Source organism: Oncorhynchus clarkii, chromosome 12 (genome assembly GCF_045791955.1).
Source record: "Oncorhynchus clarkii lewisi isolate Uvic-CL-2024 chromosome 12, UVic_Ocla_1.0, whole genome shotgun sequence".
Classification (NCBI taxonomy): domain Eukaryota; kingdom Metazoa; phylum Chordata; class Actinopteri; order Salmoniformes; family Salmonidae; genus Oncorhynchus; species Oncorhynchus clarkii.
Window position 1 is genome coordinate 37323074 of NC_092158.1, and position 26226 is coordinate 37349299.

The 26226-nt window shown below is 42.6% G+C and overlaps 1 protein-coding gene across 2 annotated transcripts in view; it reads left to right on the plus strand.

Moving 5' to 3' along the window:
* Window positions 1–26226, plus strand: part of LOC139423131 (rho GTPase-activating protein 7) — a 108081-nt gene that overhangs the window by 65782 nt on the left and 16073 nt on the right. The window contains exons 1-5 of one of the 2 annotated variants that reach the window (XM_071174817.1): window positions 12479–12696; window positions 23170–23241; window positions 23363–23444; window positions 23651–23714; window positions 24719–26112. In XM_071174817.1, coding sequence (XP_071030918.1) covers window positions 12684–12696; window positions 23170–23241; window positions 23363–23444; window positions 23651–23714; window positions 24719–26112 — 1625 coding nt within the window. In that variant the 5' untranslated portion in view covers window positions 12479–12683. Of the gene's footprint in view, window positions 1–12478; window positions 12697–23169; window positions 23242–23362; window positions 23445–23650; window positions 23715–24718; window positions 26113–26226 lie in introns of those variants that run through there. The other variant, XM_071174816.1, reaches the window with a different exon arrangement.

The following is a 26226-nucleotide window of genomic DNA, read 5'->3' on the forward strand; positions in this document are numbered from 1 at the left end:
ATCATTAGTCATTTAGGTCAACATTGGATCATTCAAAGATCCTCTCTGAACTTCTGGAGAGAGTTTGCTGCACTGAAAGTAAAGGGGCTGAATAATTTTGCACGCCCAATTTTTCAGTTTTTGATTTGTTAAAAAAGTTTGAAATATCCAATAAATGTCGTTCCACTTCATGATTGTGTCCCACTTGTTGTTGATTCTTCACAAAAAAATACCGTTTTATATCTTTATGTTTGAAGCCTGAAATGTGGCAAAAGGTCGCAAAGTTCAAGGGGGCCGAATACTTTCGCAAGGCACTGTATATACACATTTTTGAGAGGGTCTGGGCCCCACTAGTAGCCAGGGACCCTAATCGACTGTTTATGCCCTGTTCTCTCTCTCTCTCCCTGTCATCAACCACTGCTCTATCGTTCGCTACATACTTCAGTCTGAGACTGCCATCTTTGAAGTCGTTTGTGGTGACGTCAAAATGAGGGGTGTTGTACAAAACAAAGTCATCAGTGATTGGATCATCTCTAACCAATCATAGTATCAAAGCCAATGATGCATTTTCAAAACTCTCCTTTACCTACGTGTGTTCTGGCTCTGGTCCAACCCATCGGTTGCTGGGACCAATCAGATGGTTTAGATTTGATTTCCATTCTAGAAATAGTCAGGGAGGTACTCAGATCCAGACTCATTGCAGAGAAAAAATGTACGTATGTGGGAGTGGTGTTTGGCCGGAGCAAGTGGTTTGGTTAACCAGGCAAGCTGTAAGCCTCATTGAAACGCAAATGAAGGCAGAGCAACAGAGACAGTGACAGGAGGCAGAGTGCACACACACACACACACACACACATACACAGCAGTTTCACTCTTACCTGAGTCTGCATGTGTGGCTGCTTGAATGTGAGTATGTATGTTTTTTGTTGTTGTTTTTTTTCAACCTTTATTTAAGCAGGTAGGCTAGTTGAGAACAAATTCTCATTTGCAACTGCGACCTGGCCAAGATAATGCAAAGCAGTTCGACACATACAACAACACAAGTTACACATGGAAAAAACAAACATACAATCAATAATACAGTTGAAAAAATCTATATACAGCATGTGCAAATGAGGTAGGATAAGAGAGGTAAGGCAATAAATAGGCAATGGTGGTGAAGTAATTACAATATAGCAATTACACACTGGAATGGTAGAATGTGCAGAAGATGAATGTGTAAGTAGAGATACTGGGGTACAAAGGAGCAAGATAAATAAATAAATACAGTATGGGGATGAGGTAGATTGGATGGGCTATTTACAGATGAGCTATGTACAGGTGCAGTGATCTGTGAGCTGCTCTGACAGATGGTCCTTAAAGCTAGTGAGGGAGGTAAGAGTCTCCAGCTTTAGTGATTTTTGCAGTTCGTTCCAGTCATTGGCAGCAGAGAACTGGAAGGAAAGACGGCCAAAGGAAGAATTGGCATTGGGGGTGACCAGTGAGATATACCTACTGGAGCGTGTGCTACAGGTGGGTGCTGCTATGGTGTTAAGCATTGCTGTGCGTGTGTGTGTTCTATTTCTTCTGCAGGTGTACACATGTGGGTGCAAGTGCGTATACCCGTCTAGCCATTCTGTAGGGGGCTAGGGAGGAGATTTTACTCTAAACTGTTTGCTTACCTTGTGCTCAAATGCTCTGGCTCTTAGCTGTGTGTGCAGAACAGTTGGCATCACATGGAGGAGAGGCAAACACTTGTCTGTTTTCTTCTCATTGTGTACAGTCACACAAACACACGCACACACACACACACACACACACACACAGACACACACATACATACACACTGCGGTATTCAGTCCAGGCGCTGCCTAAATCCCTGCCACTTTTGCATTGTGGCTCCCTCCTGTCTCTGCGCTGAATGGGTCATCTCTGGGCTTCTGACAGACATTTTGAAGACGTCTTTCTTTACCAAAACTAAGCAGATGGACACTGATGTTGGCCGGCACAACAATCTCCCACCTGCATGAGTGAAAAGGCTTCTCCTATAAGCTGTAATTAAGAAAGGACGTTAGACATCATAGATGTACAAAAGCCCTGAAACCCAAGGCAAAAAAGAAAACGATTGGAATAATCTATTCCGAATTACTTAGTATCTTGTTCGAATTACTTAGTATCTCATTTGAACAACTTAGTAAAAAAAAAATGTTTGAACGAGATACAAAGTTGTTTGAGTAACATTTGAATAAATGTTCAATGACATTTTGTCTAGTTAGGCCTAATGTGTTATGCCGCAGCAGTTGTGCTAGTCAGATCGTTCCATCCATTGATATGATTTTTTATTCTTTGATAGGGCTGCTTTTGAATACCAGAACATGTAGTGGGCCAACAAGATCTCACGGTTTTATCAATTTGACTTCAGATTCTGATGTTTTTCCACATTTCTCCAAACGTCAAGTTTCAACGTTGCTCCAAACATCAAATGTCAAAGTGTTTTTGACACCCTCTTTTTCTCCTCTTGCTCAGCGTCTTCCTTGATTCATCCCAAATGCTTACATTAAGGGTTAAGGTTTTGGATAGTTTTAAAACAAAAACAACTACACTGTTAAGGTAAGGCATTCATTACAAATGTTTTTTGGTGAAGGTTAAGGTTTGGGATAGAAAAAAGGAAGAAAAAAAACAATGTCCACCACTGAGATTGAACACGCCAGCCTTGGAAAGACAATGCTGAGCAGGAGGAGCAACCCAGTGTTTCAGAAACCCTTCGGAAATTTGATGTTTGGAGAAACTTGGATAAACGTCAGAATCTGAAGTCAAATTGTTAAAACCATGAGATCTTGTTGGCCCACTCACATGCTCTGGCATTCAAAAGCAGCCCTGCTTTAGGCTATTAAATAACTGTCATTGAATAATCATATCAATGGATAGAATCAGTGAATGAATGGCTGCAGCAACGGTCTTACAAGCACAGCTGGCACTGCATCAGAAATTAGGCCTAATTAGACAATTAAGTCATTTGAATGAGATAATACGTTGTTCAAAGTAATTAATATGTCATTTCAAACGAGTTAGTATCTCGTTTGAACGACTTATTAAGAAAAATATATATTTACTAAGTCGTTCGAACTAGATAATTCAAAGTCTACGTTTTTGTTTTTTTGCCTTGGGCTTCTGTAGGGCTTCCTTATAGACTCATAAACTCATGTAAAAAAATAAAAAATGAAGACTATCCAGCATTAATTTACTCCTTTACCTAGTTAGTGTAATACAAAAAGCACATACTTTGTGTACTTTATTTTACTTACTTATACTTGACTTTGACCACCATAGTCCCTGTGCCCTTGACTTTTAGGGTTCAAACCGAAGTAAGGGTTCAAATCTGAGTCATCGGCGACTGCTTAAATATCTAGTATCATGGTACTGAACAGTCAGTCAGTACACCATTTGAACACCATTTGAATAATTGTCAGAGCTCTGGATTTAGACACTAAAGACCATGTCAGTAGAGCATAATTCCATATGGTGGCTTTAGCTAAGCCCATTGTAAATACAGAGAAAGACAAGGGGTCAGAGAGAACAGGCCAATGTACATCATAGCTTTGACATTTCCTGGATGAATAGACAACAAGCTAAACGGATCAGAGGTGCTATTTTGGGTCACTGGCTCGGAGACAGAATGTGGGATGGCGTGGGACTGGGATATCCTGATGGGAAGGCTCCGGGAAGGCTCCGGAACCGCACTAGGGACCATTATGACCTTCAGCCTGCATGATGCCCAGTCTTTCCATTGTAACACACTGCATCAACAAGAAATGTACACACTTCAAAGTGTACTGTATGTAAACAAGGACAAACTTTATAGTGTATGTCAACAAGTACACACATCGTAGGGTATGTCCTTGTCAACAAGTACACAACCTTATAGTGTACATACTTTGTGTAGTATGTCAACAAGTACACACATCGTAGGGTATGTCCTTGTCAACAAGTACACAACCTTATAGTGTACATACTTTGTGTAGTATGTCAACAAGTACACACTGCAAAGTGCATGTCAAGAAGCACACGCTCCTCAGAATACATCAACTTCATGGAGTAAGTAAATAAGTATTCACTTCACACATTTGTGCAGACCTTACTGTCACAGTTAAGTGGTGTCCAATGCTAGCTATTGCTCTAGGGCAGGGATGGGCAACTTTAACGGAGGTGGGGGCCACAAAAAAATGGAGCTCATCATTAGGGGCCTCAGCAGCTCGTGGGCCTATATTTACTAAATAATCTAAAGTAAAAAAAATACCGGTACAGAGTCAATGTGCAGGTTAGTCGAGGTAATTTATACATGGAGGTAGGGGTAAAGTGACTATGCAGAGATAATAAACAGTGAGTAGCAGTAATGTAAGCAAAGTAATGGCCATTCGATTAATTGTTCAGCAGTCTTATGGCTTGGGGGTAGGAGTTGTTAAGGTGCCTTTTGGACCTACGCTCGGTACCACTTGCCGTGAAGTAGCAGAGAGCATAGTCTATGACTTGGTTGAGTAGTATATAGGTCCTGGATGGCATGATGTACTGGACCGTACTTACTACCCTCTGGAGCACCTTACGGTTGGATGCCAAGCAGTTGCCATACCAGGCAGTGATGCAACCGGTCAGGATGCTCTCGATGGTGCAGCTGTTGAACGTTTTGAGGATCTGGGGACCCATGCCAAATCTTTTCAGTCTCCTGAGGGGGAAAGGTGTTGTCGTGCCCTCTTCACGACTGTCTTGATGTGTTTGGACCATGATAGTTTGTTGGTGATGTGGACACCAAGGAACTTGAAACTCTCAACCCGGTCCACTACAGCCCCGTTGATGTGAATGGGGGCGTGTTCGGCCCTCCTTTTCCTGCAGTCCACGATCAGCTCCTTTGTCTTGCTCGTGTTAAGGGAGAGGTTGTTGTCCAGGCACCACACTGCCAGGTCTCTGACCTCATCCCAATAGACTATCTCATAGTTGTGGGTGATCAGGCCTACCACTGTTGTGTTGTCAGCAAACTTAATGATGGTGTTGGAGTTGTGCTTGGCCACGCAGTCGTGGGTGAACATGGAGTACAGGAGGGGACAAAGCACGCACCCCTAAGGGGCCTCCGTGTTGAGGATCAGCGTGGCAGATATGTTGTTGCCTACCCTTGCCACCTGGAGGCGGCCCGTCAGGAAGTCCAGGATCCAGTTGCAGAAGGTGTTTAGTCCCAGGGTCCTTAGCTTTGTGGGCTCTATGGTGTTGAATGCTGAGCTGTAGTCAATGAACAGCATTCTCACATAGGTGGTCCTTTGTCCAGGTGTGAAAGGACAGTGTGGAGTGCAATAGAGATTGGATTATTTGTGGATCTGTTGGGGCGGTATGCAAATTGAAGTGGGTCTAGAGTTTCTGGGATTATGGTGTTGATGTGAGCAATGACCAGCCTTTCAAAGCACTTCATGGCTACAAACGTGAGTGCTAAGGGATGGTAGTCATTTATGCAGGTTACCTTCACTTTCTTGGGCACAGGAACTATGGTGGTCAGCATGAAACATGTAGGTATTACAGACTCAGTCAGGGAAAATTCAAAATGTCAGTGAAGACACTTGCCAGTTTGTCCGCGCATGCTCTGAGTACATGTCCCGGTAATGCGTCTGGCCCCGCAGCCTTGGGAATGTTGACCTGTTTAAATTTCTTGCTCACATTGGCTATGGAGAGCGTGTTCACACAGTCTTCCGGAGCAGATGGTGCTCTCATGCATGCTTCAGTGTTACTTGCCTCGAAGCGAGCATAAAAGGCATTTAGCTCATCTGGTAGGCTCGCGCCACTGGACAGTTCACGGCTGGGTTTCCCTTTGTAGTCCGTAATGGTTTGCAAGCCCTGCCATAGCCGACGGGCGTTAGAGCCGTTAGAGTGTAGTAGGATTCAATCTTAGTCCTGTATTGATGCTTTGCCTGTTTGATAGTTTGTCTGAAGGCATAGTGTGATTTCTTATGAGCGTCTGGATTAGTGTCCCGCTTCTTGAAAGCGGCACCTCTAGCCTTTAGTTCAGTATGGATGTTGCCTGTAATTCATGGCTTCTGGATGAATCCCGGAACATATTCCAGTCTGTGCTAGCAAACAGTCCTATAGCGTAGCCTCCTTGTCATCTGACAACTTCTGTATTGAGCGAGTCACTGGTACTTCCTGCTTTACTTTTTCCTTGTAAGCAGGAATCAGGAGGATAGAATTATGGTCAGATTAGCCAAATTGAGGGCGAGGGAGAGCTTTGTATGTGTCTTTGTGTGTGGAGTAAAGAGTTTTTTATTCTTCTGGTTGCACATGTGACATGCTGGTAGATATTAGGTCAAATGGATTTAAGTTTGCCTGCATTCAAGTCCCCGGCCCTTAGGAGTGCCGCTTCTATATGAGCATTTTATTGTTTGCTTATAGCCTTATAGAGCTCGTTGAGTGCGGTCATGGTGCCAGCATCGGTTTGTGGTGGTAAATAGGTGGCTACAAAAAATATAGATGGTCTATAACTTCGCGCACCAGCTATTATTGACAAATAGACACACACCCACACCCCTCGTCTTACCAGATGTAGCTGTTCTGTTCTGTCGATGCACGGAAAGCCAAGCCAATTGTTCAGTGCCTTCAGAAAGTTTTCAGACCCCTTGACTTTTTCCACATTTTGTAACGTTACAGCCTTATTCTAAAATGTATTTTTTTATTCCCTCATCAATCTACACACAATACCATATGATGACAAAGCAAAAACTGTTTTTTATCATTTTTTGCAAGTGTATTCAAAATAAAAAACTTAAATATTACATTTACATAAGTATTCAGACCCTATACTCAGTATTTTGTTGACGCACCTTTGGCAGTGATTACAGCATCGAGTCTTCTTGGGTATGACGCTACAAGCTTGGGAAACCTGTATTTGGGGAGTTTCTCCAATTCTTCTCTGCAGATTCTCTCACACTCTGTCAGGTTGGATGAGGAGCATTGCTGCACAGCTATTTTCAGGTCTCTCCAGAGATGTTCGATCAGGTTCAAGCCCGGGCTCTGGCTGGGCCACTCAAGGACATTCAGAGTCTTGTCCTGAAGCCACTCCTACGTTGTCTCTGCTGTGTGCTTAGGGTCGTTGTCCTGTTGGAAGGTGAACCTTCGTCCCAGTTTTAGGTCCTGAGCGCTCTGGAGCAGGTTTTCATCAAGGATCTCTCTGTACTTTGTCCCTGCTGCTGGAAAACATAACCGACAGCATTATGTTGCCACCACCATGCATCAACATAGGGATGGTGACAGGTTTCCTCCAGACGTGATGCTTTGCATTCAGGCCAAAGACTTCAGTCTTGGTTTCATCAGACCAGAGGATCTTGTTTCTCATCATCTGAGAGTCCTTTAGGTGCCTTTTGGCGGGCTGTCGTGTGACTTTTACTGAGGAGTGGCTTCCATCTGTCCAATCTGTACCATAAAGGCCTGATTGGTGGAGTACTGCAGAGATGGTTGTCCTTCTGGAAGTTTCTTCCATCTGCACAGAGAAACTCTAGAGCTCTGTCAGAGTGAACATTGGGTTCTTGGTCACCTTCCCGACCAAGGCCCTTCTCTCCCGATTGCTCAGTTTCCTGGGCCGCCAGCTCTAGGAAGAGTCTTGGTGATTCCAAACTTCTTCCATTTAAGAATGATGGAGGCCACTGTGTTTTTGGGGACCTTCAGTGCTGCAGACATTTTTTGGTACCCTTCCCAAGATCTTTGCCTCACATAATCCTGTCTCGGAGCTCTACGGACAATTCCTTCGACCTCATGGCTTGGTATTTGCTCTGACATGCACTGTCAACTGAGTCCTTTTATAGACAGGTGTGTGCCTTTCCAAATCATGTCCAATCAATTGAATTTACCACAGTTGGAGTCCAATCAAATTGTAGAAACATCTCGAGGATGATCAATGGAAACAGGATGCAACTGAGGTCAATTTTGAGTCTCATAGCAAAGGGTTTGAATACTTATATAATACGGTATTTTCTGTTTTCGCTTTGCATTATGGGGTATTGTGTGTAGATTGCTGAGGATTTTTATTCAACCCATTTTAAAACAAGGCTGTAACGTAACATTTTGAAAAAATCAAGGGGTCTGAATACTTTCCGAAGGCACTGTATATTATCCATGTTGTCGTTCAGCCATGACTCTGTGAAACATTTTACAGTTTTTAATAACCCATTGGTAGGATAGTCTCAAACGGAGATCATCCATTTTATTCTCCAGTAATTGCAAGTTGGCCAATAGAACGGATGGTAGAGGCGGGTTACCCACTCACCAACGAATTCTCACAAGGCAGCCCCCTGTATTTCCGTCTTTTCTTCACGTAAATTATATGTATTTCGGCCTGGATTCGGAGAAGCAGTAAATCCTTTGCGTCGGACAAAAATGTTTGTCCAGTTCGAGGTGAGTAATCACTGTTCTGATAACCAGAAGCTCTTTTTGGTCATAAGAGACAGTAGCAGCAATATTATGTACAAAATAAGTTACAAACAATGTGGAAAAAAACACACAAAATAGCACAGTTGGTTAGGAGCCCGTAAAACAGCAGCCCTCCCCTCCAGTGCCATTATCAGATATATGAAATAGAACTGTGTTCCCTAAACTCCAATTCAATAGCTGAGGTATGAGAAGGGAAATAAACACAGATATGTTGCCAGAGAACATAACAGCCATAGGTGTCCCAATGAAGAAGCCTTCCAAATGAACTGTACATGGATGGGCCATTACTCTGCACCCCAGATCATTTCTAAGTAATAAAGAAACTAATAATTTCTAACTAATAAAGCACAGCTCTTATCATATCCCCACTTAATTGATTCTGTAGCTCGTCAGAGGCTCCTTTCAAGGGCTAGTCCTGTCGCTTGGCCTATGACAGAGTCTGGCCTACTGTAACCTAAGCTCTGAGCTCTATGGCAATTATATTCAGTGCAGAAAGAGACAACTCTACTAACTCTACACCACTATTATACAATAACATTCAGACTATGTCAGGGCATGGCAGGGCCCTCACAGATGTCAGCTACCGGTATGCTTTTTCCAGTTTTCATGTCAAATGCTTTAATTATTTTCACAGGTTATTTTCATTCCATACTGCCACCTCTGTCCCTCTGTCTCTGTCCCTAAAGGGTACACAAACAGGCCAAAATACTGTAGTTTTATTATTATCATCATAGCTTTTGATAAAATATTTCTGCTAAAGTTAGAAGTTATTTTGAGCGAGGAGGAGGTGGTCAGTGATTGTGCTCAGCGTTTCCTGGTTCCAGTACAGAGGTGCCCAGTGTGTTCAGGACAGGTTGATTTGAACACAGAGGCTAGATGGCAAGCTGGAGCTGCAGTACCGGTGAGTAGAAGGAGAGGGACACACAGTTGTAGGGACAGAGAGAGCGCTTCCTACATCAACGGAAATACCAGCCCAAAGACTCAGAGGCTGGACTCAGATTGCAGACACAGAAATACACACATAGAGAGAAACACACAATCACAAGTGCATACGGTATACTCAAATAGAAACAAAGTCCATGAGAGTAAACACATGACACATCCTCACATACCCTCAGTAACACAGTCATAACCACACACACACACACACACACAGTCTCACACACACACACACACACTCTACCCTGGGAGGGGTACTGAGCTGAATTCTTCCTTTTCTGACGCCCTCCTCCTCTTACTCAGGAAAAGGATGTGTGTTCTTGCATAACCTTACAAAACAGTGACCAGGGGCCAGCAGTGCAGCAGCTGTCAAGAGCAGAGGTCAAGCCTAAGTGAGCCTCTCAGCTTTATGGAAGAGCAAACAAACGAGGATGGGGCAACTTTCATACTAGGTAAACACACACACGGCTGTCCCTTTGTCCTTCTCACAACACTAGGACATATGTCGCTTTGTATTAAACATGCCCACAGTCCACATGGCGCTAGTGTTGCTTTGGATCAGTCTTGGTGGATGGATCTGACTGTTTCCAATAGAGAGGCTTGGCCATTAGCATTAATCACAGTCATTGTAAATACTTCAGTTGTAAATAAAACCATCCAGTAGAACAGACTGGATGGCTGCTGGCCGGTCTGCCACCACAGCTGTTGAAGTAACATCATTTCATCAACACAAAGATTTGAACACAGATGATATCATTTCTAAGAATGATGAACTGGAGAGAGATGCTATTGGACCTCTGGATGTGTGTCTTTGATATATAGACCCATTTGGCTATAGCCTGGCCATTTTCAGCCAACCTGCCCAAGCTCATATCGGAAAGTGAGATGATGTGGAATGATCTTCTTTGTTGTGGTGTTCAGTGTGGTTTCTATAGTTTCAGCATAGTTCCACGTCTCCGTATGGCAATTTCTTTGTGATGTTGTGTATTTATTGTAAGGCAGGCTGACTGCCCATGAAGCAACAGTAAGTAGAAAAGCATCTGTCGTCATGGTTAAGTTTGATTTGATGGGAGAGGTAGAGAAACTTAGATATTAACAGCAGCGATCATTTCATCCTTGCTGATCACTATCACTTCAGCATTTAGGAGTTGTGATCCTGAGGAGGAAAACCCAGAAGTTATAATCTCTTAAATAGCAACAAGTTTTATAACATCCACAGAACTCAAACCATTCAACAGCAGCTAATATGTTTTATATAGGTATAGAATTAAAGCAGATTGTGTGAGGACAGTGCTTTACATCATTTGAAGTTGGACCATTTGGAATAAGGGGCTTGTCAGAGCGGAAGCCTTTGCTTGGGGAGGAGGACTGCAGTGCACACCCCCGTCCCGCAAAATTAACTCACCCAAAACAAGGGTGGGACCCTCAAGGAACCAGAAGGAGCCAGTGGCTTTAATGAATTCACCAGCTAACCCAAGCAGAAAAACGTAATAATTGTGCCAAGATAAAATATTTGGTCAGTTGTGACAGTTACCGTAGTCAACATTTGTCTTCAAACGTGTATTATAAAATAATTACTTTAGTACATAGACATGAAGCAGAAGCGGTTTCGAAATCTGCAGGAAAAATAACAAAACTTTGGTCTGCATCATGATGGACTATGACATCATGCACATAAACCAGAATCTTGGGCTAGGGTCATCCAAGAAAAACATCTCATTCCCAGTAACAGCCAAGAATGCCTATTTCCAGGTTTTATTATAAACTTGAGCTAAGCGCTCCAGGAAGGTTGCCAAGGGGACCTTGGTTCCTGTACTTCACTCTTGTGTAAAAGTCATTAGTTGTTTTCATTTCTTTCCATCTTTCATTCAACTGTGAATTAATGCAGCAAAGAGGTGGCCCTCTCAAGGGGTTTTCACATTTAAAAGAGCCTAATCAAACACCTACGTTGTAAATGGAACCTATTACCGCTAATGGCTTACCTAGGAATGAATCCTGATGAAGCCTTGAAGAGGGCTATTAGCACTGCAGGTTTTTGTCATCATCCACAGTGGTTTAAGGGTAGTCATTAGAGTTACTATCCTCTTGTTCTTTTGATTTGAACTAAATGTGCCATTTCTGCTTTGAAACAGCGGCTGCCTTTTTACAAGATGCTGATAGCAGCGACAGGAGAAGGTCAGACCACATATAAGTGTGGGCTGCAGGTTTTAGAGGTAAGGTACTGTACCATAGGAATAATTTGACTTTCAAGGAACATGGAAGGGTTCCCTGTGGCTCAGTCGGTAGAGTGTGGTGTGTTCAACATCAGGGTGTTCGATTCCCATGGGGGACCAGTATGAAAATGTATGCACTCTGGATAAGACTTCTGCTGAATGACTATGATGTTAATGAAATCCATGAAAATGTTATTGAGTGAGTTCTAATGACATAAATAAGTGATTGATTGTTTGAGTAGGATCAGTAAAGATGGAGTCAAAATTCACAATTTTGTCAAGAAAAGTGAGAACATAAATGTGTAAGAAATTCACCATTTTGTCAAGAAAAGTGAGAACATAAATGTGTAAGAAATGTGGCATCTGGATATTGGAAGGACTAGTTACATAAAGTACAAATATTGTACTGTATTATATAAAAAATACATGATTATTATGAAGCCCATGTGGAGGGAATTTCATCATGTTCTTAGCCTGACTGTCTTTGAGAGTTTCCGTGTTTATCATGATAGGCTGATTGTCTGCTACATCTAATTTTAGCTGTCAAGTCTGACTACAAAGGGGGGAATATGCCCTCAAGGCCAGTGTCTGAGGTTAGGAAATCTCTTTCTGGTCACTCCAGTCTAGTCTAATACCAACAGGGCAATGTCATGGGATCAACCACACTCTCTTAAGGGTGGTGGTGTGGGGGGGAATACATTAGCTAATTTAAAATGAATTATTTTATATCAGATGTTACAGTTGTATTAGTTGTCACAGTAGAGAAAGTTATCTGAATTCTGAAATACTTTATAAATACCCTGGCATGCTTTAAAAGTCAACAGCCTTGGTCATCCATTATGTAGTTTTGGAAGCCTCCCTCCTGGGGTGAGCATTAAGTGCAGTTGGTATGGTCCAGGGGAGGGAAGGGCGACTGGAAAGTGGAAATATTTGTACTGATTTCACTTTGATGGCCAACATGATCAAGACAGCTGAACTTGTCTTCAATATTTGATTAGATTTGTATAGTTGTTTTGTATTTTTATTATTCAACATCAAGTTTGATAAATTTGCTCATTCTTAACAAGAATAAAACGAGACTAAATATCACATTTCATCTGACAACATTACAGCACCATGTTGATTACAAGTAAGTAACAACTTTTCTTCTATGAACTTTAGTAGTACAATAGCAAATTCTAGGACTCCGACAAATATAAACTTAGATGTATTAACACATTCAGAGAGCCACTACTAACCTGATAGGGTGTCAGCTGTGAAGTTCATGTGATGCTCAAAATGAGGTGAGGAGTTCAGATGATGTAAGGTGATGTGCTGCACCACCGCATGAGCATCAGCCCTTTAGTCTAATGCATGCTCTAGACTATAGTTTTGCAACAGGCTTTTAAAAAGACTTATTTAACTAGCCGAAATGTTTTGTCATATAGATTCAAAAGGAATAGTTTGACTTTCAAGGAACATGAAAGGGTTCACTGTGGCTTAGTTGGTAGCAAATGTGTGTGCAACATCAGGATTTGTGGGTTTGATTCCCACAAGGGACCAGTATGCTAAATAAATGACTATACTGTTAATAAAATCCTTGAAAATGTTCTTGAGTGAGCTCTAATGAAAAAAATAAGTGGTTGATTGTTTGAGTAGGATCATTAAAGAGTGCCAATATTCACCATTTTGTCAAGGAACGTGAGTACATAAACATGATACTTCAGCTCATTTAAAATGAATTATTTTATATCAAATAATGTAATAAATACTTGTTTAAATAGCCTAGATGTTTTGTCATATAGATTATAAAGTTAGGTTTCTTAGTTTACTCTAAAATTAACAAAATCAATCCTATAACAAAAGTCCACGTAAAATATTCAAAATACATCTTAAGAATTTACGCCTACAGAGTACAAAATGTATATTTGTATTTCTGGCCTGTAGGTTGAGTGTTATGTGGGAGAGTGTTGAGGCTGTCGAGTTGAATTCTTCATGCAGGTGCCAGTCAATTTATTAAATTAATTTCAGTGATGTCAGTGTTAGTGTGTAATGTTAGTGTGTAATACACTGTATTTGTTTCCTGCTCCATACATATTCCTAGCATGTAGGCAATGGGTTCAGGCTGCAAAATTTGATGAACTTAGGAGTTGTGATAGAAAACCAGCTACTTTGGAATCAGAGATAAAATGCCTAGCAAATCTGTTGTTTTCCAATACGGATTTTTCCCATGGTGTTAGCTTTTCAGAGGAACCAGATTGAACAAGGTCACTCAGTCATTGCAATGGATTAGAGTATTTGGTCTCTAATCAACTAACTGTTGTATTTCACCATTTTAAGATTTGGCATCTTATCATGTTCATAGTTCTACTTGACCATTAAATGCATTAAAAGTATTTCAATCCAATCAACATGATTCAAAGCGAGCAGACCCCTAAGTTGGGCTCATTTGCAGATGGTTCTCTAAAAAGGTTCAGTAGAGATTGACCGGTTCATTGTGGTGTCTAGTATTTCCTAGAAGACCTTAATTCACCAATTATACTTTCTGCAATCTGAAAGTTCTCTAACTATAGCAGCGAAAATCCCTCCAACTCATTTCCCCATTGGCATGAGTGGATCACATAGACACTGTTGTTAGCAACCAGGAGCAACAGAGCGCAGGAACAATTATACCTATGACCTAATGCAATTCTACCTGCCAACTTTGGCCGGGGAGTAATGGAATGAGATAAGCCAGCGCTGGTATAGATGGTTAAGGGGGATAAATGATTGTGTAACAATCACCAGGTGCTCTCTGATTGCCATTGTTATAGGGCCATTGTTACTTTTTCCATATTAACTCTGATTTGCTGACTGAGTGACACACTTGGGTCATACACCAAATACCTAACAGAACAGAAACATGATAGATGACCAACTGCTGGATATCACTGTTACTTGTGATTCATCAAACATCTATATTCTCTGATTTAAGAACAGAAAATGGAGGTCAGTTCTATCTTTTGGTCTTTCTTGTCTTTTCCTCATAAAAAATGTCCTTGTTTACAGTCATTCAGAGGACATATGTTGGCCATTCCCTAGAACACATCCATTGTGTTGTAATCTAACTAGGCCACAGTAACCACCCAATGTCATATCATCCCTAGCACTCCACTTGTCTAATGTTACAGTTCTCAACATAACTTCACAGACATTTGAGGTTTTCATACTACTTTTACGCCTCACTTGACACTTGCCATCCCAGTAAAAAGCAGCTGTATTTGCATTCCACTGAGGCTGTCGAGTCTAAGGCTTGGTCCTCTGGAGGATGTTGTGAAGATCAGAACCATGTAAGCTGTCAGAGCAGAGAGATGTTACCATATCACACTGAGATGCTTTTCTCATGTCTATCGACTCATGAAGAGACATGGCAAAAGACAGCTCTAGGCCTGGAGGCCCATATAGTGGTAGGACTTAGGAGACTGCTACGAAGAGTGGATGTGTAGTGTGTGTGGTGCGCACTGGGACGTACTGGGGGGGGGCAAGGATTGCGTCAGGGCTAGAGCACGTAGCGCCATTTTCCCAGGCCCCTAAACACACTCCTCCGACTTCCTGGCGCTGTGAGGGAGGGAGGGGTTGAATTGCAAGCACGCATCTCTTATCAGAACCCAGAGCCCAAAAGCACAACTTCCTCCAAGGCGGCCTGAGGAATTTGGAAAAGGAAGAGCCTTTCCCTTCTTGGCCTTATTAAAATTGGCGGTCTAACAGATACCATCATGCTTATACGCAGGAAGAATGTAGTGGTGAACAAGGCGCAGTGAAGTTAATTGTTCACTATTTTATATATATTTCATACTGCAACTGGGTCACCTGTCTTATGCCTTTTCCAGCCCTGTGATGTCATTCTGACCACTGGTTTGGGTAGCTAATAGTTTATTTACATCTGGGAGCAGGGTGTTATTATAAGGTGATAACAACTTATTCCACCATAGGCTTTATGGTTGTTCCACGGTGCCTTTTGAGAAGTGTAACTTAATCTCAAGAGGTTAAATAAATAAAAATACTGTAGCAAGTGCATATTAAGTGCCAAATAAAGTAACACGGTTGACCGTAACAGGGTTGACAGGAACAGCGTTGACAATTTCATCTTAAATCAGCCATAAATTCCATTTTGACAAGGGGAATGGAAGCTTATTGTGTGCAACAGGGAGTGGCAATGGAAGGGGGGGGGGGGGGGGGGGGGGAATGGTTAAAACATTTGTAGGCTGTCTATGGGTAACAGGGTTGACGTGTTAGGCTTGACCCGCTCAGTTTTCCACCACAAAACACAGGAAAGGGCCAAAAAGAGTAGAACCAGCTCACCTATTTTTACGCTATGATTTGACTATTAGCTGTTTAATGTTGCTTTTGGAAAAAAGATTAAAGAAATAGTTTACTTTCATCATATTCAAATGGGAGTTCACGTAGCAGGGTTGACCTTAAAATGAGGGACAGAGGTAAATGAATCAATAATCACACTAAATAATAATCTAGAGAAATGACTTTGTCAAAGCAAAATAATAACTAGGGCTTCAAAATGATGGCGAAAACTTTGAGAAATGTTGGGGTTAAGTGGATTAAAATCTTCCTAGATGTCACAGAGGGTGCAGGCTTTTTATATAACCCTGGCAGATACATTCTGATACATAGCTTTACAGCCTCAGAGTTATGTGATACTAGCATGTATGTCATATTTTAGCAGGTACAACTGATCTCCTCTCTGTCACAAACTCTGTACGCCAATCCCAAAACTTGTATTTGTATTTATTATGGATCCCCATTAGCTGCTGCCAAGACAGCAACTATTCTTCCTGGGGTCCTGCAAAATGAAGGCAATTATACATTTTTAAAAACACTACAATACATTCACAACAGATTTCACAACATAATACGTGTGTGCCCTCAGGCCCCTACTCTACTACTACATACCGTGCCTTGTAAAAGTATTCATCCCCCTTGCCATTTTTCCTATTTTGTTGCATTACAACCTGTAATTTAAATTTATTTTTATTTGGATTTCATGTAATGGACATACACAAAATAGTCCAAATTGGTGATGTGAAATGAAAAAAAATCAAAAACTGAAAAGTTGTGCATGCATATGTATTCACCCTCTCACGGCTGTTGAAGGATGTGGACCAAAGTGCTCTAAACAGAGACAACCTCCCACACACACAGGTGGGAAAAGGTTACCGAAGTATGGTTCCCAATCAGAGACAACGATAGACAGCTGTCCCTGATTGAGAACCATACCCGGGCCAACACAAAGAAATAGAAGACATAGAACACAAAACATAGAATGCCCACCCCAACTCACGCCCTGACCAAACCAAAACAGAGACGTAAAAAGGATCTCTAAGGTCAGGGTGTGACACACCCCTTTGCTATGATGCCCCTAAATAAGATCTGGTGCAACCAATTACCTTCAGAAGTCACAGAATTAGTTAGATTGCACACAGGTGTACTTTATTTAAGTGTCACATGATCTGTCACATGATCTCAGTATATATACACCTGTTCTGAAAGGCCCCAGAGTCTGCAACACCACTAAGCAAGGGGCACCACCAAGCAAGCGGCACCATGAAGACCAAGGAGCTCTCCAAACAGGTCAGGGACAAAGTTGTGGAGAAGTACAGATCAGGGTTAGGTTATAAAAAAATATCTGAAACATTGAACATCCCACAGAGCACCATTAAATCCATTATTAAAAATGGAAAGAATATGGCACCACAACAAAGCTGCCAAGAGAGGGCTGCCCATCAAAACTCACAGACCAGGCAAGGAGGGCATTAATCAGAGAGGCAGCAAAGAGATGAAAGATAACCCTGACGGAGCTGCAAAGCTCCACAGAGGAGAATGGTGTATCTGTCCATAGGACCACTTTAAGCTGTATACTCCACAGAGCTGGGCTTTACGGAAGAGTGGCCAGGAAAATGCCATTGCTTAAAGAAAAAAATAAGCAAACATGTTTGGTATTCACCAAAATGCATGTGGGAGACTCCCCAAACATAAGGAAGAAGGTACTCTGGTCAGATGAGACTAAAATTGCGATTTTTGGCCATCAAGGAAAATGATATGTCTGGCACAAACCCAACACCTTTCGTCACTCCGAGAACACCATCCCCACAGTGAAGCATGGTGGTGACAGGATCATGCTGTGGGGATATTTTTCATCAGCAGGGACTGGGAAACTGGTCAGAATTGAAGGAATGATGGATGATGCTAAATACAGGGAAATTCTTGAGGGAAACCTGTTTCAGTCTTCCAGAGATTTGAGACTGGGACGGAGGTTCACCTTCCAGCAGGACAATCACCCTAAGCATACTGCTAAAGCAACACTCGAGTGGATTAAGGGGAAACATTTAAATGTCTTGGAATGGCCTAGTCAAAGCCCAGGCCTCAATCCAATTGAGAGTCTGTGGTATGACTTAAAGATTGCTGTACACCAGCAGAACCTATCCAACTTGAAGGAGCTGGAGCAGTTTTGCCTTGAAGAATGGCCAAAAATCCCAGTGGCTAGATGTGCCAAGCTTATAGAGACATACCCCAAGAGACTTGCAGCTGTAATTGCTGCAAAAGGTGGCTCTACAAAGTATTGACTATGGGGGGTGAATAGTTATGCACGCTGAAGTTTTCCGTTTTTTAGTCTTATTTCTTGTTTGTTTCACAATTACAAATATTTTGCATCTTCAAAGTGGTAGGCATGTTGTGTAAATCAAATGATACAACGCCCCAAAAAATCTATTTTAATTCCAGGTTGTAATGCAACAAAATAGGAAAAATGTCAAGGGGGGTGAATACTTTCTCAAGCCACTGTATCTACAACACAAAATCCATGTGTACATGTGTGTATAGTGCATATGTTATTGTGTGTATGTATGCATGTGTCTGCACCTGTCTGTTTTTTAAATTAAATGTTAGTGCTTGCATGAGTTACTTGATGTGGAATAGAATTCCATGTAGTCATGGCTCTATGTAGTACTGTGTACTTCCCATAGTCTGTTCTGGACTTGGGGACTGTGAAGATACCTTTGGGGGCTTGTCTTGTGGGGTATGCATGGGTGTCCGAGCTGTGTGCCAGCAGTTCAAATAGACAGCTTGGTGCATTCAACATTCAACTTCTCACGAATACAAGTAGCGATGAAGTGAATCTCTCCTCCACTTTGAGCCAGGAGAGATTGACATGCATATTATTAATGTTAGCTCTCTGTGTACATCCATGTTCTGAGCCAGTTCCAATTTTCCCAAAATTCCCTCTTTGTGGACCCTGACACAGTAGTCCAGGTGTGACAAAACTAGGGCCTGTAGGACCTGCCTTGTTGATAGTGCTGTTAAGAATGCAGAGCTGATCTTTATTATGGACAGACTTCTCCCCATCCTAGCTACTGTTGTATCAATATGTTTTGACCACGACAGTTTACAATCCAGGGTTACTCCAAGCAATTTAGTCTCCTCAAGTTGCTCAATTTACACAATATTCATTACAATATTTAGTTGAGGTTTAGGGTTTAGTGAATGATTTGTCCCAAATACAATGCTTTTCGTTTTTTAAATATTTAGGATTAACTTATTCCTTGCCACTAATTCTGAAACTAACTGCAGATATTTGTGAAGTGTGCAGTCAATTCAGTTGCTGTGGTGGCTGACGTGTATAGAGTCATCCGCATACATAAACCTTTTTCAGGACCCTGTCTTTCAAAACGAATCAGTAAAAATCCAAATAACTTCACAGATCTTCACTGTAAAGGGTTTAAACACTGTTTCCCATGCTTGTTCAATTAACCATAAACAATTAATGAACATGCACCTTTGGAACGGTCGTTAAGACACTAACAGCTTACAGACGGTAGGCAATTAAGGTCACAGTTATGAAAACTTAGGACACTAAAGAAGCCTTTCTACTGACTCTGAAAAATGGAAAAAGAAAGATGCCCAGGGTACCTGCTCATCTGCATGAATGTGCCTTAGGCATGCTGCAAGGAGGCATGAGGACTGCAGATGTGGCCAGGGCAATAAATTGCAATGTCCGTACTGTGAGACGCCTAAGACAAGCGCTACAGGGAGACAGGACAGACAGCTGATTGTCCTCGCAGTGGCAGACCACATGTAACAACACCTGCACAGGATCTGTACATCCGAACATCACACCTGCGGGACAGGTACAGGATGGCAACAACAACTGCCTGAGTTACACCAGGAACCCTCAATCCCTCCATCAGTGCTCAGACTGTCCACAATAGGCTGAGAGAGGCTGGACTGAGGGCTTGTAGGCCTGTTGTAAGGCAGGTCCTCACCAGACATCATCGGAAATAACGTCGCCTATGGGCACAAACCCACCTTCGCTGGACCAGACAGGACTGGCAAAAAAGTGCTCTTCACTGACGAGTCGTGGTTTTGTCTCACCAGAGATGATGGTCGGATTCGCGTTTATCGTCGAAGGATTGAGCGTTACACCGAGGCCTGTACACTGCAGCGGGACAGATTTGGAGGTGAAAGGTCTGTCATGGTCTGGGACAGTGTGTCACAGCATCATCGGACTGAGCTTGTTGTCATTGCAGGCAATCTCAATGCTGTGTGTTACAGGGAAGACATCCTCCTCCCTCATGTGGTATCCTTCCTGCAGGCTCATGACCCTCCAGCATGACAGTGCCACAAGCCATACTGCTCGTTGTGTGCATGATTTCCTGCAAGACAGGAATGCCAGTATTCTGCCATGGCCAGCTAAGAGCCCTGATCTCAATCCCATTGAGCACGTCTGGGACCTGTTGGATCGGAATGTGAGGGCTAGGGCCATTCCCCCCAGAAATGTCCAGGAACTTGCAGGTGCCTTGATGGAAGAGTGGGGTAACATCCCACAGCAAGAACTGACAAATATGGTGCAGTCCATGAGGAGGAGATGCACTGCAGTACTTAAGGCAGCTGGTGGCCACACCACATACTGACTGTTACTTTTGATTTTGACCCCCTTTGTTCAGGGACACATTATTCCAGTTTTGTTAGTCACATGTCTGTGGAACTTGTTCAGTTGATGTCTCAGTTGTTGAATTTTGTTATGTTCTTACAAATATTTACATGTGTTAAGTTTACTGAAGATAAACACAGTTGACAGTGAGAGGACGTTTCTTTTTTTGTGCTGAGTTTAGATATTCCTGGCTTTACTTAAAGCCAGTGGAATGTCATTAGTAAAGATTGAAAAAAGTAAGGGGCCTAGACAGCTGCCCTGGGGAATTCCTGATTCTACCTGGATTTTGTTGGAGAGGCTTCCATTAAAGAACACCCTCTGAGTTCTGTTAGACAGGTAACTCTTTATCCACAATATAGCAGGGGGTGTAAAGCCATAACACATATGTTTTTCCAGCAAATACTATGATCGATAATGTCAAAAGCCTCACTGAAGTCTAACAAAGCGCCCCGGACAATATTATTTTAATACATTTCTATCAGTCATTCGTGTAAGCACTGTGCTTGTTGAATGTCCTTCCCTAAAAGCATACTGAAAGTCTGTTGTCAATTTGTTTACTGTAAAATAGCATTGTATCTGGTTAAATAAAGGGGAAATCTGGTCAAACACAATTTTTCCCAGAAGTTTACTAAGGGTTGGTAGCAGGCTGATTGGCTGGCTTTTTGAACCTGTGAAAAAGGCTATACTATTCTTAGGTAAGGGAAAACCTTTTGCTTCCCTCCAAGCCTGAGGGCACACACTTTCTAGTAGGCTTAAATTGAAGATCTGGGAAATAGGAGTGGCAATATTGTCCACTATTATCTTCTGTAATTTTCCATCCAAGTTGTCAGACCCCGGTGGCTTGTCATTGATGATAGACAACTTTCATTTTTTCACCTTCCACACTTACTTCACGGAATTCAAAATTACAACCCTTGTCTTTCATAATTTGGTCAGATACACTTGGAAGTGTAGTGTCAATATTTGTTGCTGGCATTTCATGCCTAAGTTTGCAAATCTTGCCAATGAAAAAATCCTTAAAGTGATTGATTCAATGAATGATGGAGCAGAGTTTGCCCAAAATGTAATTTAAGGTGCTCCAAAGCTGTTTACTATCATTCTTTGTCATTTATCTTTGTTTCATAGTGTAGTTTCTTCTTCTTTTTATTCAGTTTAGCCACATGATTTCTCAAATTGCAGTACTTTTGCCAATCAGTTGTACAGCCAGACCTATTTTCCATTTATTTTGCCTCATCCCTCTCAACCATACAATTCTTCCATTCCTCGTCAATCCACTGGGATTTCACTGTTTTTACAGTCATTTTCTTAATGGGTGCATGCTTATTACTAACTTGGATAAGACATTTTGTAAAGATGTCAAGTGCAGCATCTGGTTGCTTGTCATTACACACAACGAACAAACAAATATTCTTTACATCAAATACATAGGAATTACTACCAAACTTATTGGATGACCTTTTATACACTATATTAAGCCCAGCTTAAGGAACTTTAGTTTTCCTATATATGGCTACTATATTGTTATCACTACATCCTAGGGATTTGGAGACTGCTTTCAAACACATGTATGCAGCATTAGTAAAGATGTGATCTATACATGTTGATGATTGAATTCCTGTGATGTTTATAACTACCCTGTTAGGTTGATTGAATGAGGTTACAGGAACTAGTTACAGTTTGAAGCTTTCTCTTGAGTGGACAGCCTGATGAAAGCCAGTCAATATTGGACAGGAACAGAAATCATCCTCTAACACTAAGTGATCAAACCTGGCTGTTGATTTGACGAACCCCATTCCCATCTAGCAGAGTTTATCTCCCCTGGATCAAACGAGTCTTGTGATATTCACAGCTTGTTTTTCCCCTGTTTACATATCTCAGCCATCTGCTTTTTTCTTGTAATTATGTCAGACACTCTTATGCAGAGCAACTTACAAGAACAAGTAGGCTCAAGTGCCTTGCTCAAGGTCACATCGCCAGATGTTTCACTTAGTCAGCTTTGGGATTTGAACAATCGACCTTTTGGTTACTGGCCCAACGCTCTTAACCACTATGCTACCTGCCGCCTCTTTGTAACTCAACCTCCAGCTGTCTTCCCCTGACCCCCACAGCCTGGGATAAAAACACCTAATTCCAAGTACTCTCTCGTTGTTTCTTTATCGTTTTCTCTCTTTAACGTTCTCTCTCTTTCTCTCTGGGTTTTATTTCATGAAGTACCAGTGAGTTTGAAGAAAGATTGCACTTCTTTCCACCATCTGTCCCTGACAGTACTATGTCAATGGTGGGAGTTAGCAGATGGGTGGAACCTCAACAGAGGGGACATGAAAGGCTGTGTGTGGCCAGAGGGACTGAAGCCACTTCTGACAAACGATGTCTCAATTTTCTGTGTCTGACACACACACCAATTAGCCAATTAGGAGCAATTAGGATGGCCTCTTCCAAAAATCCACTGTAAAAGTACACCCTCTCAGAGATGAGAGGAGAAAAAGGAGAGAGACGCTTCTATTTTTGTCCGCATTATTTTTGCGAGTGTAATTAAAGCGTAAAATAGCTCGCTTAATATGCACAAATATTTGTCCTGATATTAAAATGGGCCAACCAGAAAATAATTGTAATTTAATTTGAATATTGTTTTTTTGTTTGCAGAGATCGAAGCGAAGGAGGCTTGCGATTGGCTGAAAGCAGCCGGCTTTCCCCAGTACGTGCAATTATACAAAGGTAAATATCAAATAGTAATCCTCTCAAGCCATCAAACACAATCTATTACAGTGCACACCACATCCACATATTTGCTCATCCATAACAAACAGTGTCATATCACGCCTTGTTTGCCTCTCAGATTGCAGGTTCCCCATTGATATAGACTGGGTAAAGAGTGATCACAGTTTTCTGGATAAGGATGCACTTGATTCACTCTGCAGGTGAATAGCTGGACTTTACATCCACTCCCTCCTTCTCACCATTGCTCCTTGTTCTACTGATGGAGTGTATGTAGTGCTGGAATACTTCATTGGGCTGGGGAAAGAGAGAGAGAGAGAGAAAGACAGAGTGTGTGAGTGCGTTTGATTTCGATTGGGTCCCATGCTGCTGTGCTTGTTTAACTGCCATTCTTCTCCTCTGCTTACAGGAGATTAAACACTTTAAACAAATGTGTGGAGCTGAGGCTGGAGCTGGGCAGATCAAAGAGACGGGTGAGTGAGAGTGAACACCATGGAACACCAACATGGCAGCTCTGTCAAAGACACCGCAGTAACCAGAGGAAAAGTTCCTGGTTAGAATTTAACACATCGATTTCCACTGATATTGATGGCTTGGTAGATAGCTCCACCCACCCCCAAAACTCCTCAAAACTTCAATAGTCTTTGTTTGAGAAAGTGCAGAGAAAGATAATTTGGGTGAAAACTCTAGAATTAATCATGTTGCACAATCATTTTCTACTTAAAGTCCCAGTGCAGTCAAAAACTAGATTTTCCTATATTTCATATACATTTCCATAACTATGAGGTTGGAATAGTACTGTGAAATTGTGAAAACGAATTCTAGATGAGTTTTCTAAGAGCTAGATGAAAAAGAGAAATTAAATTTAATTCTGTTTTGGTGGGATGGAGTTTTGGCCTTCCATAGTGACATCACCATGCGGTAAATAGACCAATAAGAGATTTCCTAACCTCTCTGCCAATAATCTCTCCTCCCCACTCAGACCACTCCCAGACAGTCCTCGCAAAATTTTAGCTTGTGAAATTATTATTTGCTAAGAAGCTATTCTTGACATTTTTGGATCATTTTAATAGAAAACAATCACATTAAGGTACTCAATTGTTACCCAGAAATTATTTGACATTGATATAAAAATGGCTGCATTGGACATTTAGTGTTCTCAGAGACTCGTTATCTCAGAATTTTGTTATCTTTGTGGAAGATATAATAAAGAAGGAAAATATATTTTAAAAATCTATATTTAAAATACTATATATATTTACAAAACAATATACATGGGGGATTGGAAATGATGCAGACAATTTACATTGATAGAGGCCAAAATCTATCTGCAAAATTAAAGCTGATCTACTCAAAAACATAAAAGAAATAAAACATATCTCTGAAGAGTTACACGATGTCCAGAAATAGTTGGCCCTGATTTTTTTTTTGAGACATGACTCATACAGTACCTTGATTATTGTCTTGTAATTCTTAGTTGGAGGAGTCAGAGGACGAGGAACCCTGTGCCATCAGTGCCAAATGGGCCTACGAGAGGCAGACAAGGCGCTGGCGTCGACTAGAGGGGATGGGCTTACTGTGTTTACCGGACAGCCATGATATGTCCCCGTGTGAATCCAACGACCGTCATGAGGTCTGCTCCCTCCACAGCACCAGCAGCACTGAGAGTGAGGGCCGCAAGACTGCCACTGATGACCAAGAGACCAGCAGGAGCTCGTCTCGCTGCTCCTCCACCAACAAGACCATGTCCCTGGACACGTCGTTCAGCGGGCCCCCCTCCCCAGGGGGTGAGATGCTCGGCTTCAGCAGTGCTGAGGAGCGCTTCCCGGACAAGCCCCCCAGGAAGAAGGGCCCCAGTCTGCTGAGGAAGATGGAGAAGCTGCGTCTGAGGAGCACAACCACCCTCCGCTCCCCAGGCCACAGTGGCCACAGCAGAACCAGGCTGGTCATCTCTGGCCCCGTACTCCAGGTGGGTTTGGATGTCGAGCACAGGCTGAGACGGCTGCAGTGCCTGGACATCTCCACCCTGCAGGACAGGGATAGGGACCGGCCGGGCAGCCAGGCCTCCTCCTCACCATCCTCCCCCCACTCAGGCAGCAGCAGCCCCAGCACATCAGAGAGCAGCAGTACTGTCAGCACCCCAAGCCCCATCACCAGGGTACGCAGCAACTGCAAACGAACCGGCGGGGTCCAAGAACAGCACCAGGAAGGTCTCCACAGCGGCCCGGTCCGAGAGCTCCAAGACTACAAGGACAAGAGGAATAACCACGAGAGCCTGGTCTTCCAGATCCCCCAGGGACACAAGCCAGGAACCTTCCCCGCTGCCCTCACTCACAACAATGTCCTGTTGCCCATAGACAACACCTCCGTCAACTGGAGAACTGGGAGCTTCCACGGGTACCGTGGGCGACGGAGCAGGGGGAGCGCAGCGGCCAGGGACCAGGAATCCCCCTGCTGTAGCCCCCCAGCCTCATTGGACCACCGGGCCAGTATCTATGACAATGTGCCGACAGGCCAGGTGATTGGCCAAGAGGTGGAGCATCACAGGGCGGCGGAGACGGAGGAGATCACCGAAAACAATGACGTGTTCTCTGCGCTGGACAGTGTGATGGAGCGTATCAGCGGCCTGCAGCAACTCGTCAACACCTGGACGGACAAACTGTCAGATGACTCTGACTCTGACTCTAACCGCGGCTCCACCCCCTCTCCCTGCCCCTCCTCCTCCAACCACATCCACCTGGAGATCAAGGAGGCTGAGGAGCTGGGGCCGGGAGCCGTGGAGGGGGAGGGAGATGAGGACAGGGAGAGCCTAGAAAAAGAATATGTGGATGGAGATGGCACAGAGGTTCAGTCACTACTTCGCAATATCAGGTGAGAACAGGCTGTGGAGAATGACAACTGGCCTGAGCGCTCATTAAGAAAGCATATTGGAAGTTTATTACTCGTACATACAGATCCATTACTTATTTAATTGTATCATTGAGA